Here is a 14,760-nt window from a genome sequence, read left to right on the forward strand (position 1 = left end):
AAGCCGAAACGCAAAACTTATTTCGGGCTTTGACCAAGACGCTTGGTCGTTCCCCAGGATTGACTAGTCAATCCTAGGAATGCCTGCGTTTCGGGCTTTGACTATAACATATATATATATATATATATATATATATATATATGCATGTGTAATATGTTTAATATTAATATAAATATAAATAGAATATACTTAATCTTTTAAAATTCTAGTATTGGATGACGATTGGAATGAAGCATTAATAGAAATGATGATAAAAGACGAGAAACTTATTGATAACATGATAAAATATTATGAAAACGTATCATGGATAAAACGTATCGTGTATTGTGGATTTTTGAAAAAAAATTCACAAAAGTAAGTGAATATTAAATATAACAAAATTTTAGAATTGTTTGTAATAACACGGGCGTGTTGCGCTAATGCATTGTTAAAGGTTAATTAATTCAACGATGTATTAGCGCAACACACGCGTGTGCGCGTGGTGCGCGTGGTGCGCGCGCGTGTGTGCGTATCTTTAAACTATTAATATTAAAAGCCATGATTTATACACTGACAGAATTTTCGCTAAGAATTTACTGTAATAAATTATGTTATTTTATAGAATATAAAGATATTCAAATGGCGGAAGAAATAAAACAGAAAGAGAAAGAAAAACGAAAATTTAAAGATGACAGTGGAGACGAACCTGAAAAAGAAAAAGAAAGAAAACCGAAAAAGAAAAAAGGAAATGCATGAAAACATGTTATACTAAAATTTTTCTAACAAAATATTTAAATAAATTGTTAAATTTTTTTTTATAAACATTTTTGGAGAATAAAACATGTCTTTAATAAATTATTTAAAATAGTGTAAACGTTTATTGGAAGAAGCATATTTATAATTATTTAAGATTTAATAACGATATTGCTATCGTAGAGGAAAGACGGAGGGAAAGATAGAGGGATATAGAAGAATTTGTTTACAGAGTAAGTGAATATTAATTATAATTAAACGAAATTACAGAATGGCTTTTAACTCTATCGATTAAAAAAAAACAGGCCGATATCTCAATATTTGCGGAAGTTAGAGCAACCACGGACATTTTTAAAAAATTCAAAATTTTTTTAAAAAAGAACCCTTTTACCGATCATCGCCAAATTCAATACCAATCTTCCTTGAATGATACTCTATTTATTAAAAAAAAATATTATGTAAATATCTATATATATAAAATAGAATGTCTGTATGTATAAATGTATGTATGTCTGTTCTTTATACACTCTTAAACTATTCAATCAAATTTTTACCAAAAGTATATAAAATAATCCGATTCGCCTCAATCTACCCTAAGTTATTTGATGGATAGCCAATCTTCAAAACCAATCCTCAAAAAATTTAAATTCGACGTTTTTTAACATAAGCAACACATTGGCATCGAAAACTCAAAAAACAATTTTTACTTCGGTTTTTCCTACCCCTATTTTCATATATAATTCTTTTAAATTTAGTCGATTAGACAGCTTTATATACGATCAAAATTATGGACCTTTGATCGCGTATAAAGCTGGGTCTAATCAACCAATGGCATCGAAAACTCAAAAAACAATTTTTATTTCGGTCTTTTCTACCCCTATTTCATATATAATTCTTTTAAATTCGGTTGATTAGACTTAGCTTTATATGCGATCAAAATTATGGACCTTTGATCGCGTATAAAGCTGGGTCTAATCAACCAATGGCATCGAAAACTCAAAAAACAATTTTTATTTCGGTCTTTTCTACCCCTATTTCATATATAATTCTTTTAAATTCGGTTGATTAGACTTAGCTTTATATGCGATCAAAATTATGGACCTTTGATCGCGTATAAAGCTGGGTCTAATCAACCAAATCTTAAAAAATTATATATGAAATAGGGGTAGAAAAGACTAAAAAATATAATAAAATTAGAAATAGATCGATATTTCCAAATTTACGGAAGTTAGAGCAACCACAGACATTTCTAAAAAAATTTAAAATTTTTTTAAAAAAAAACCCCTTTACCGATCGTCGCCAAATTCAATACCAACCTTCCTTGAACGAGACTCTATCGATTAAAAAACTCAGAAGTTCGAGCCGAACATATACTCATCAATGTCACCAAGTTTCAAGCTAATCAGCTTCTCACATTCTATATAGATTTATTTATTTATTTATTTATTTATTTATTTATAAATATATTTATTTATTATTTTTTTGATTTAATGTTTTATTTATTTATTTATTGATATATTTATTTTTATTTATTTATTTATTTATTGTTTAATTTATTTATTGATTGATTGATTTATTGATTTATTGATTTATTGATTTATTGATTTATTAATTTATTAATTTATTAATTTATTGATTGATTGATTGATTGATTGATTGATTGATTTATTTATTTATTAATATATTTATTTATTAATTTTTTGATTTATTGTTTAATTTATTTATTTATTTATTAAACCTTGAAAAGTATTAAAAGAAAATATACTTTATTATATAGTTTTTGAAAACTCTCGATGTAAGCTAAATGTTTTTGCAATTTAATAAATATTTATTTATTAATATATTTATTTATTAATTTTTTGATTTATTGTTTAATTAATTAATTTATTTATTAAACCTTGAATGGATGAATGGATGAATGAATTTAATAAATAAATAAATGAATGAATGGATGAATGGATGAATGGGTGAATGGGTGAATGGATGAATGGATTTAATAAATAAATAAATGAATGGATGAATGAATGAATGGATGAATGGATAAATGAATAAATGGATGAATGGATGAATGGATGAATGGTTGAATGGATTTAATAAATAAATAAATGAATGAACTCTATCGATTAAAAAAAAAAAACAACCCGATATCTCAATATTTGCGGAAGTTAGAGCAACCACGGACATTTCTAAAAAAATTAAAATTAAAAAAAAACCCTTTACCGATCATCGCCAAATTCAATACCAACCTTCCTTGAATGATACTCTATCGATTACAAAAAAAAACAGCCCGATATCTCAATATTTGCGAAAGTTAAAGCAACCACAGACATTAAATCTGCACATCTAAAAAAATTAAAATTAAAAAAAAACCCCCTTTACCGATCATCGCCAAATTCAATACCAACCTTCCTTGAATGATACTCTATCGATTAAAAAAAAAGACAGCCCGGTATCACAATATTTGCGAAAGTTAGAGCAACCACAGACATTAAATCTGCACATACATACACACATACGGACAGGCGATTTTGATGCGATATTTCGACATTTTAGAACACTCTGAACATATTGGTATCAAAAACTCAAAAACCAATCTCTTCGTTGGTTTCTTCTACCCTTATTTCATATATAAATCACTTAAATTTGGTTGATTAGACCCAACTTTATACGCAATCAAAGGTTCATATACGAAATTCACGAAAACAAAGCTTCCTCTATGAGGAAGCAAAATTGATTCAATAATTTGTCCTTTACGTTAATAAGTCATTTAGTATGTCAAAATATCATTTTTTTTGTTTAATTTTTTGAGATTAGGTCATTTTTTTCCATAAAAATGAGCAAAATTATATAAACCTCTTTCACACATTTTCTCCTTATTTGTTTTCTCAAACAGGCATGATGCCTTTCACATACATGTTTTTCTCTCTTCTGCAAACATTATATTTTTTATCATAATTTCTTTTTAAAAATTCTCCAAAAATATCTCTATGACCTTTTTTTCTATTTTAGAATTTCTTTGTATACCACATTAGTGGTTCTCCCCTCAGGCGCTAGTATCACAAGACTGTTTGGTGAGCTCACTCTCGAACATGCCACATAGAACTGCCCATGTGAGAAACAGTCCTTACTTAAATCAATTCTTGCTACTTTTAACGACTGCCCCTGGGACTTGTTGATAGTCATCGCAAAACAAACTTTGATAGGGAACTGCAACCTCTTAAACTCAAAAAGATACTCTGATGATATTAGTGGTATGCGTGGTATAAATACCGTCTCTCCCCGTGCACAGCCGGTGAATACTGTGGCCTCGATAACATTTCTGTGTAGAGCCTTCACTTGAAGCCTTGTGCCATTGCAAAGTTTTGGCGGATTCAAATTTCTCAACAACATCACTGGTGCCCCCACTTTAAGGAAAAGCTTATGGGCTTTTCCAGGAGCCAGGGTAAGCCAGGAGGGTTCATTGTGTTAAGGAACTCTACTGGGTAGTTGACCACGTCATCCGTATCTACCACCGAGTCCACAGATCTAATTCATTTCTTCTTCCTCGAATAATTTAAGAAGAATGTCATTAATGACACCAGTTTTATCATTCCTAGGGGTCAGAATGGCACGCTCGCACAGCCAATCCATAGATTTCTCTTTGATATCCGCAATATCAGGGTATATCTTATTAATAAGGCTCTCTAGGGTTTTTACTACTAAACCTAGACTCGCAGGAATAATCACCTTTCCTTCCGTCTCAGGATACTCTCCATCTCCAATTTTTAATAGTATTTTTGAAAATTGCCCTGCAAAAACATCACCTTTCAAGTGTACTCTTATATTCTTCCTGATAGAGATTTTCCTAATAAGGGACCACAAATGTGATTTCTTTACACACGCCTTGACTTCGTCTGCTCGAGTTCCCCTTGGCACTACTGGCAAAGTCTGTCTGAAATCTCCAGCAAGCAGCACGGTCACTCCCCCCATTACTCCATCGTTATCCCTAATATCTTTGAGGGTTGTGCTTAATGCCATTCAGAGGAAGTTTAAAAGCAGCGTGAGCGGTCCTCCCTCCCTCCAACAACGTAGCAGCGATACCTGATGATGCGACAGCCAATGCAATTCCACGATCACTTTTTACCCTCGCCAGAAGTAAATTGATAAGGAAGGTCTTCCCAGTACCACCAGGAGCATCTAGGAAAAATACCTGACCAGCACCTGACTCAACGCTACTAAGAACCTGCCGATAAACAGCGAGCTTCTCATCTGTCAATAAACCCTCGTTATTCGACACCACTTCTGTCAAGGCATTTACGTCGTAATTTGTCTCCCTCAAATAGTCTCGGTTCCCCAATACTCCTCCAGATCTTTTTGGCTGAGGCAGGCCATACTGTTGCAACTCTTTTCCTCCCAAAGCCACCACTGCGTTTTCAATCAACACCAGACATCTATTGTACACCTCATCCATCACCTGTTGCGCACTGCCTTGCAACTCTCTCTCCACCTGCCGCGTAATATCCTCTGAGAAGCTGTCTTTGTACTTTTCCCAAAGACTCTGAGGTTCTGAAAGTTGGCAGAATGCCAACATCACTGTAAAAAGCTCTCTCAGCTTTAAAGGGGAATCACATAATGCAGCTTCCTCCAAGGTATTGTCCCATTGCTTGTTATCTTCCAGCAAACCTAATGCCTTGCATGTAGACTGGAATGTGTGACAGAAGACACCATTCGCAGTCTTCAAATCTAAAAAAGACGTTGGACCTCGAATCTCATGTAGCAACAAACAAAGATAATAACACTCGGTGTTGTTTGGATGAATGGTATACACTCTTCCCAGCTCGGAGTCCTTCTTTATTTCTGGCCAACCATCAACATCCTTCCCCTGCTTTCTTCTCACAAACTTGTTATTTTTCCACACAAAGTATGAAGGAACCTCAGAGTACAGGAAGGTTTTTGCAAAATCGTCAGTTTTGAAAAGTTCAAAAAAAGCTAAGAATGTTGTCTGAGGAGGGTTATTGAGCCTCTCAGCCAAGTTCTTAGAGTTGAAATACACACGCTGACCATTTTCAAGGTGAACAGCGAGATGAAAGACAATGGGATACCTCTCATGAATAGGGAACGCTAAAATTCTCCAAATTGCCTCTGAGCTGCTGATGTATCGCCCACTCTTGTACAACTTCACCTCATCCTTCTCACTCTCCAAAGCAAAAACCGCCTGATCACTTCCCTTGTTCACGTATTTGCAAATGTACTTGATAGACTTAACAGAACTACATAATTCCACATTGACATGAGCATTGAAAATACGTAACAGTACAGGGTTGTACGGCACCACCCAACGATTGTCCAGCTCTATTCCATTGATTTCGACAGTGAACCACCATCAGCTGGAGATCTCCTCCGATACAGCGGGTATCCATTATCTCCTGTCTGAGTGTCATTAAGAAGTATTCGAGGATACCTCTTGCTGCACCTGCCTTCTTTCATGCAAGGCGAATTGTGATTTAAGCCCCCGCATGGACCATGAATCATGTTGGCCTTAACGATATTGTGGAGAAGAGAGTCTTTTAAAGGATCAGGTATTTCCGCACAGATGACTTTGTCGATCATGTCTGAAAAGATGCGCTGCTCTAGCCACAGCAATATGTGGATGTAAGGCAGACCTCGCTTTTGCCACTCCACAGAGTACATAAAGCACCACACTTTTCCAAACAGACTACCCTTATTCAAAAGTGCCATCATCTTCTTCACCTTAAGATGAAATACCCTAGCTATAATGTCGTGACGATCGTAAGATTTTTGCCCAGGCAATAATGCATCTGTTATATCATTCCACTTTGGGTTACAGGTAAAGGTGATGAACAGATCAGGACGGCCATGATAACGGACGTATGTCATAGCGTCTTGAGTCCGCTCATGCATGTAGCGAGGTCTTCCAGTGAAAGATGACGGAAGCACCACCATTTGGCCCAGCTGAGCAACGTCAGCATCCTGCCTTCCCACGGCGTCCCTCAGGTGAATGTAGCTGTCTGCCCTCAGCTGCGCCTGGTTGTTCCTAATGTAGTTCAACCTTTCTGTCTCTATTTTGACGTACATGTCAACCAGGAATTGACTAAAAAAAGAACGAAAGTACACCAAGTGGTTGACTTCCCCTTCCCTAATCATAATTCGATATGAGTAGAAGCTCGCTGCGGAAACTAAATTCTTAAGTAGCAACTTAGTCTGAGGGTCGCGCTGTGGAATGGTAATCGAGTATCCATCCTCGCCACGGCAAAACAGGAGCGGGTACTGCAAGGCGTCGTATGACCGGTGAATCTCGCTAATGCGCCGCAGTTTGTTATCGTGGCTCTGCAGCACGATGTCTCGCTGATCGAATTGCTGACCAACAATCACCAGAGCTACCTCATTTGCTATCGGTGCGTTGAAACGACCTCTATGAGCGTCAGCAGGTTTTCTATCTGCATGGATGACAACTTCAAACTTTTTGCAAGTTGGAGATACCTTATCTAAAGTGGTCTTCAGGTCTTTTATGTAGCTGTTGACATCATGTAACATTCTCTGCAGTTCTTTGACTAATCCCTGTTTGACATCTGAAAAGTTGCTACATCTTAATCTCACTTCCCTTTCATCCTCGCCCACAAAATAAATTTGTAAAAATCGAGCTTCCTGTTCAGGTACTGGCAGCAGACTTTTTACCAAGTGATATACCTGCCCCTGAACTTTAAAGGTCGGTATGAAGCCGTCTTGTAGAACCTGCTTGCCCCCGAATGATGTCATACTGAAGCAGCCATTGTACTTTCTAATATAGTTCATAAAGTGGACATGCTCTGGGTGGCTGCCCATTACCAAACTGTATAGAGGCTCAGGCAGAGGTTCGAAGGGTGAAAGCTGCACCCTTCCAGCGTTGCAGCACATGCCGAGGGTCTCCTCCTTCCACTTGAAAGCATTACAGTACTGGCACTTGTGGCTCATGGTTCCCAAAGCTATAGTGCTGTCTGCCTCATAAGCCACATCAGGATCATATGCCATGCCTGAGTAGGCTTTGACCATCCACGGAAGTACTCGCCTTTCTACTCTTCTTCCAGGATTACTTTGTTCATACCGAGACTCTGCCACTCTATGCATCTCAGGGTTATTTTGTTGGTACCTAGCCACCGCTGCTCTGTGCATCTCGAGGTTATTTTGTTGGTACCTAGCCACCGCTGCTCTGTGCATCTCGGGGTTATTTTGTTGGTACCTAGCCACCGCTGCTCTGTTCACCTCGGGGTTATTTTTTTGGTACCTAGCCACCGCTGCTCTGTTCACCTCTGGGTTATTTTTTTGATACCTAGCCACCGCTGCTCTGTGGACCTCAGGGTTATTCTGTGCATATTTTCTTGACGCATCTTTAAGTTGCTTCCTCCTTTTCGCATTGGTGTATCTAGTCGGACGTTTTCCATGAGCCTTATTAGGAACAGAAAAAAGTGTTGCCTGTGAGAGGTGTGAGGTGGAATCAAGCTGAGAGAAGGACGATGTGTTGATCACTTCCTCAGGTTCACATTGCTCATACGCATCAAAATGTCCCTTAGAAATGTCCTGTGTAAAACGTAGCCTTCTAACAGGGTGACCTTCCGCACCAAAACTCTCATAGAGCTCACCATTTCGGTAAACCTCAAAAACAAACCCAAACAGTTGCCCAGCCGCCACCAACTCGCATAAACCACCATAAGTAAAGGGTTTCGACATTTCATCAAAATACTCGTTGAAGCTATTGTAATTGTTCCCCAAGCTGTCGTGGGACATAATTGAAAATTCCTCCCAGTTATCCACCACATGACTCACGATTATCTCACGCACTTCCCTCGCCATTAACTGTGTGTTATACATGAGATAGGAGAGGGCCCGGAACAGGCAGGCTCCATCCCCTATGATGGGGACAATAATGTGAGATACCATCTCTCCATTAACATTTAAAAACTCGATTGCCATCCCGACTTAAAAAAAAAGAAACAAAGCGCTAAAGAATAAAACAATTTTTTCTTAAATATACCTATAGATAAAAAAAAATAAAGCGTACTAAAGAAAAAACAATTTTTTCTTAAATATACCTATGAACTACATTTGACGCCAGAAAAAGGGTCAATAAAACAAAACCGATCCTATTGCCTCTCCTTCTTTATTACAAACTAATTAATTACCTGAATAACTGCAAACACGAAATAAACGTAATAGATACTTTGTAATATACACACTCCTTCTCTCTCTCTGTCTCTCTCTCTCTCTCTCTCTCTCTCTCTTTTTCTTTCTCTTTCTCTCACTCTTTATCCCTCTCTCTCTCTCTCTCTCTCTCTCTCTCTCTCTCTCTCTCTCTCTCTCTCTCTCTCTCTCTCTCTTTCTCTCTCTCTCTCTCTCTCTCTCTCTCTCTCTCTCTCTCTCTCTCTCTCTTTCTCTGTCTGTCTAAATAAAACAAATAACAATTATTAAAACAATAATTACAGGAATTAATTATCTATATATCACACAGCAAAACTTGTTTCAGAAAGCTTTCCGAAAAATAACTTGGAAATTAATATTGAAATGTATAATTCAAATCATTCAGAAATATTTCTGAAACGTTTTATCAAAATAATATATCATTGAAAGCTTTCCGAAAGATAACTTGGATAATAATATTAAAATGTAACATTGAAATTATTCAGAAGTATTTCTGAAACGTTTCATCGAAATCATTTATAACCCTTTTATTGAAATATTTCTGAAATATTACGAAACATTTCAGAGAAATATTTCGTACGTAATGTCTAAAATACGTATCATTGAAAGCTTTCCGAAAGATAACTTGGAAAATAATATTAAAATGTAACATTGAAATTATTCAGAAGTAAAAACGAAGAAGTAAAAACTTGAATCGTCAGTGAATAATTAACAATTAGCAAAAGAATTATGTTCGACCCAACTGGCAAATTTTATTGTTTGCGCTACGTTTCGACCGCAGATTTCGGTCCTTTTCAAGCGTATAGAAACACTAATATTAATTATTAGTCAGACATAATGTCCAAACTATGCCAAATCTAAAAACTAAACATCAAAAATTGTGGCACGCAACAATATAAGTATAAGTCCAAAAATAATTATATAAATCAAAACTTACATATTTGTGCGTTAAATTCACAGAAGTAAAATACAATTTAAACGGCATTTTCGTTATTCATTTATGTCGAAGGGCATGTAAGAGCCGTGCGGTGGTAACATTGTAACTGACGAGGAACAGACAAGTAATAAACAAACTAATGATGTCAATATTAAAAGCCAGAGCGTGGAGAGGGAAACAGAGAAAAAAGAGATAGAATTACGTTTCTTTTATAAAATGTTCGTAGAGAACGTTAAGATTCTTCGTGTCCTTTTGTAAATTAATGGTGTCATCAAATTTTTTAATAAAAAATATCTCCGCTAATTTCCTCTTTCTAATCTGTCTCTTCTTAATGTATTATTTCTGGCTTCCCCCTATCGAAATCATGCCCATAGGATGTTCGATGCTCACTCACTACAGAATGCTTGCTTGCCGGTTTTCTGATATCGTTCTGGTGTTCTTTGAGACGTGTGCACAAATGTCTTTTTGTCTGCCCAATAAACGTAGCATTGCAATCTCTTTTACATCTCTTTACATCTCTACGAACATAGTTGGGCCGAACATAATTCTTTTGCTAATTATTCAAAATTATTTCTGAAATGTTTCATCAAAATCATATATCATTGAAAGCTTTCCAAAAGATAACTTGGAAATTAATACTGAAATCATTCAGAAGTATTTCTGAAACGTTTCATCGAAATCATTTATGACCCTTTTCACTGAAATATTACGAAACATTTCAGAGAAATATGTAACGACGCCGCTAAGCGGCGCATAATGGTAAGACTAACTCGCAAGTAAATTTCAGTTGGGATCTAATATAAGCAGGCCTCCGGCGAAGCAAAATCATGACTATGATCAAGAATATGTTTTACGAAGGACAGGAAATTGTTCCGGATGACCCTATACAGGATGATCCGAAACAATTTGATATGAGAAAAAGTATCTGAAATATTTCCCATATATTTTTGAAACATTTTAGAGATATTTTCGAAGCATTTCAGAGATATTTCTGAAGCATTTCAGAGATATTTCTTAGGCATTTTAGAGGTATTTCTTAAGCATTTCAGAGATATTTCTTAAGCATTTCAGAAATATTTCTGAAGCATTTCAGAATTATTTCAGAAATATTTCTGAGATTTCAGAAACATTTCTGGCAGACATTTTAGCTTTCTGAAACATATCTGAAACATGTCTAAAATGTTTTTTTGAAAGGTTTCATATTTTATTGACAGTTTTTTGAAAGCTTTCTGAAATATTTTGGTACTGTGTGGGTTATGAAAATAAAAAATAGTTATAATTGCAAAATACTATGTAATATTAATTATATACTATGTAATATTAATACTATATGTAAGAATAGTTACTATGCTACGTGTATAACTTTACCTGTCCGAAAAATCTCTCTCTTCGTCTTCTTCTTCTTAAGACAATACAATTCCTCTAATAGATTTACTTTCACAAATTATCTTTCTCACTTCTCACTTTCTAACTCGAGAATAATTTAATTCTTTTTCTTCCAATCCAATTTGACTATCGATATCTTTAAGAAATAAAGAAAACTCTTTAAAGACTATAATTATATATTTAAAAATAAGATTATAATATTCGACTTACTAAATCAATAAGAAATATACCCACAAACACAGTCGAATTAACCTAACTTATGCCAATAATGATATGATTCTTATTTTAAAAACTCTCTCTCTCTCTCTCTCTCTCTTTCTCTCTCTCTCTCTCTCTCTCTCTCTCTCTCTCTCTCTCTCCTACTCTCAATAATTACATTAGTTTTATAATTTTTCTGTCCTTTACACTTACTCTGTCTCTTTCTAACGTATTCTTCATCTCCTTACACAGACACACACACACACACACTCTCTCTCTCTCTCTCTCTCTCTCTCTCTCTCTAGCTTTCTTTATCAATAATTCGTTAATTTAGTTTTATAACTTTGCTGTCATTCGAAACGAACCTCGCAAGTTGACACATATATATGAAGCATGCCACGCATAAAACAAGAAAATGAGATACCAATTATTAACATTTATATTAAATGAATACATTGCTTTTCGAGATATTGATTTAAAAAATCTTTAAAGAAAAGATATATTTTTAAAACAAAATTTTATTTATTCAAATTTTGACATTTTAACATTATATTTATTTTTTTTTCTTTTGGGGTAAATATTAAATTTTTTTATATTTTTTTTCCTGGAATAAATCTTGTACATCCTGATCTTTTTATTCGACCCCTATTTCATACTGTCAGGACATCTTCCTTGTATATAGAACTCTAAATATACTAAAATATACTATTAATACTAAAATTAGAAAAAATTAAAATTTGGTAAATTATCGAAAAATTAGAAAAATCAGTTTCCAGAAAATCGGTAACAAAAAACTATACACATAGTGATACTCCCATTGCTTCCTTATAGTTTTTAAGTATGCAAGTAGAAACCTGCATTGCTTCCTCTATTTTAAGCTTGTATTTTATTCGATGCATAATTATTTGTATTTATTTATTTTGGCTTCTTCATAGAGGAAGCTTTGTGAGCTAAGGTTTCTACTTGCACACTTAAAAACTATAAGTAAGCAATGTGCAGGTTTCTACTTGCACACTTAAAAATATGAATTGGATCAATTTTCCAAATTATCACTTTCAGATAAATTTCGCACCGCGCGTCTTCCGTCGTCCACGATTGTGCGGCGCGAGCGGCAACGCGGGCTCGCGCTGCGAGAGGGTTCGACTCGCGCTCGCTACGCGGCGCATCGTCGTATATTTTCGCATTATTAAGATTCAACATCGACCTCTATATCTAGGGCAGCTCGGCATCTCCGATATTTCACTTACCGATCAGCGACATCATCTTTTGATTTACCCTTGAAACTTGGTGACATTTATGAGTAATGTTCGGCTCAGAAATTCGAGCCAAACATATACTCATAAATGTCACCAAGTTTCAATTAAATTAGTTAATTAGATCAAACTTTATCAGGGTTCTATTTATGTACCCTATTTCATATACTTTTGGTAGAAATTTGATCTATAATTATTTGAGATTCGGCCAATTATTTCCCGAAAAATTAAATAAATTAGATAAACCGGCTGGTTATCCGGGCTTCGCCCCGGAGGACAATATGTAATAAAACATGCAAATAGTCTTTCTCTCTCTCTCTCCCTCCCCCTCTCTAAAATGCTATAAATTAAAAAATATTACTTTTTTATCGACTAAAGTTTAATTCCGTCATATATAATTCTTTGAGATTCACTTAATTATTTCCTAAAAAATTGGAAAAATTTTGTAATCGATTTTCAAAAAAATACCGGTTCCCAAAATGATCGGTAACGAAAAACTATACAGTTTATAGCACTCTCCGAAAAATTCTACTCCTGTTTTATACAATTCTTTAAAATTCGATCAATTATTTCCCGAAAAATTTGTCAAACTTCTGATACCTGCTTCCAAAAAGATCAATAATGAAAAATTTTTTGAGATTCAATCAATTATTTCCCGAAAAATTTGAAAAATTAAAAAAACCGGTTTCCAAAAAAATCGGCAACAAAAACTATACACATCATGGCGCTCCCCGTAAAATTCTACCCCTACTTCTTTAAGATTCGGTCAATAAATTCCCGAAAAATTGAAAAAATTTTCGTACCGGTTTCCAAAAAAATCGGTAACGAAAAATTATACACTTTATAGCACTCCCCGGAAAATTCTACCCCTGTTTAATCTACAATTCTTTGAAATTCGGTGAATTATTTCCCAAAAAATTAGAAAAATTAGAAAAACCGGTTTCCAGAAAATCGGTAACAAAAAACTATACACATAGTGGCACTCCCCGTAAAATTCTACCCCTACTTCTTTAAGATTCGGTCAATAAATTCCCGAAAAATTGAAAAAATTTCCATACCGGTTTCCAAAAAGATCGGTAACGAAAAATTATACACTTTATAGCACTCTCCGAAAAATTCTACCCCTGTTTAATCTACAATTCTTTAAAATTCGGTAAATTATTTCCCAAAAAATTAGAAAAATTAGAAAAACCGGTTTCCAGAAAATCGGTAACAAAAAACTATACACATAGTGGCACTCCTCAGAAAATTCTACCCCTATTTCATATACTTTTGGTAAAAATTCGGTTCAGGGGTTTGGGCTGGGCGTTGATGAGTCAGTGAGTGAGTCAGTCAGTCAGGACATCTTCCTTTATATATATAGATAAAGCCAAAGCTTTATCTTGTTCTGTCCACCGTCTTCCCGCAGGATGACGACCTGCATTACGTAGTTGCGATTGAATGAAATCTGTAGTAACTTGGTTTAGTTTTGTTTCCATGCAGTGAAATATATTGTTATCTGACATCTTTTTTAATTGTTTCAAAGCATTCCTTTCGTCACTTAATTTCTTTTTTATTTTACACAGTTCTACCGAAGTTTTACGATGAATTGAGTACATGATTCTTTCTCGTGGTGTCATCGTCTTTGACGTAACTCCTGCTTGCGTTAAAAATCCGCATTTTTTTTTTGTAGGTTTTGTAGAAACACTAGGTGATTGCAACTCATTTGAAGAAATGGTTTGTCCATGTGTACAATCTTCATTGTCACAGATGCAAATAGGCCTGTTTTCGCTATTGTCTGTATTACCTGAATTTGGTTCTAAACTATTTCCAAATTGACTATCGTTACCATCATGAACATTTTGAAACATGCTATTGTCATAAAAATTAGCAGGAGTTTCATCAAAAACAGTATCAGTATTCACCAAAGTATCACACATATTTATGTTAACCTCATTGTGATGTAAATCGTTATTAAATCTTTATTTAAATCTGTATTTAAATCGTTATAATTGAATCGATATTGAAATCTTTATTTAAATCATTATTTACATCGATATTTAAATCTTTATTTAAATCGTTATTTAAATCAGAGTTTAAATC

General features: G+C 34.7%; 2 protein-coding genes across 2 annotated transcripts; both read right to left on the bottom strand.

Annotated features, from left to right (window-relative positions):
- Window positions 1-4,257: 4,257 nt before the first annotated feature.
- On the bottom strand, window positions 4,258-4,701 carry LOC139818254 (uncharacterized). The gene has a single exon (XM_071786870.1). It carries the CDS (start codon window positions 4,699-4,701, stop codon window positions 4,258-4,260), a length of 444 nt encoding a protein of 147 aa, XP_071642971.1.
- A 16-nt stretch (window positions 4,702-4,717) lies between these two features.
- Window positions 4,718-8,679, bottom strand: LOC139818255 (uncharacterized). The gene is made up of 2 exons (XM_071786872.1): window positions 6,173-8,679; window positions 4,718-5,981 (listed from the first exon to the last, which is right to left on the bottom strand). Exons 1-2 carry the CDS (start codon window positions 8,677-8,679, stop codon window positions 4,718-4,720), a joined length of 3,771 nt encoding a protein of 1,256 aa, XP_071642973.1.
- Window positions 8,680-14,760: the final 6,081 nt, after the last annotated feature.

Source organism: Temnothorax longispinosus, chromosome 8 (assembly GCF_030848805.1).
Source record: "Temnothorax longispinosus isolate EJ_2023e chromosome 8, Tlon_JGU_v1, whole genome shotgun sequence".
Taxonomy (NCBI): domain Eukaryota; kingdom Metazoa; phylum Arthropoda; class Insecta; order Hymenoptera; family Formicidae; genus Temnothorax; species Temnothorax longispinosus.

Bases quoted from the DNA above. Each gene is read 5' to 3' on its own strand.
- LOC139818254 (XM_071786870.1), bottom strand. From the start codon at position 4,701: ATGGGGGGAGTGACCGTGCTGCTTGCTGGAGATTTCAGACAGACTTTG.
- LOC139818255 (XM_071786872.1), bottom strand. From the start codon at position 8,679: ATGGCAATCGAGTTTTTAAATGTTAATGGAGAGATGGTATCTCACATT. The intron at 5,982-6,172 runs GTATCCTCGAAT...GGAATTATGTAG, and splicing joins GAAGGCAGGTGCAGCAAGAG to TTCTGTTAAGTCTATCAAGT.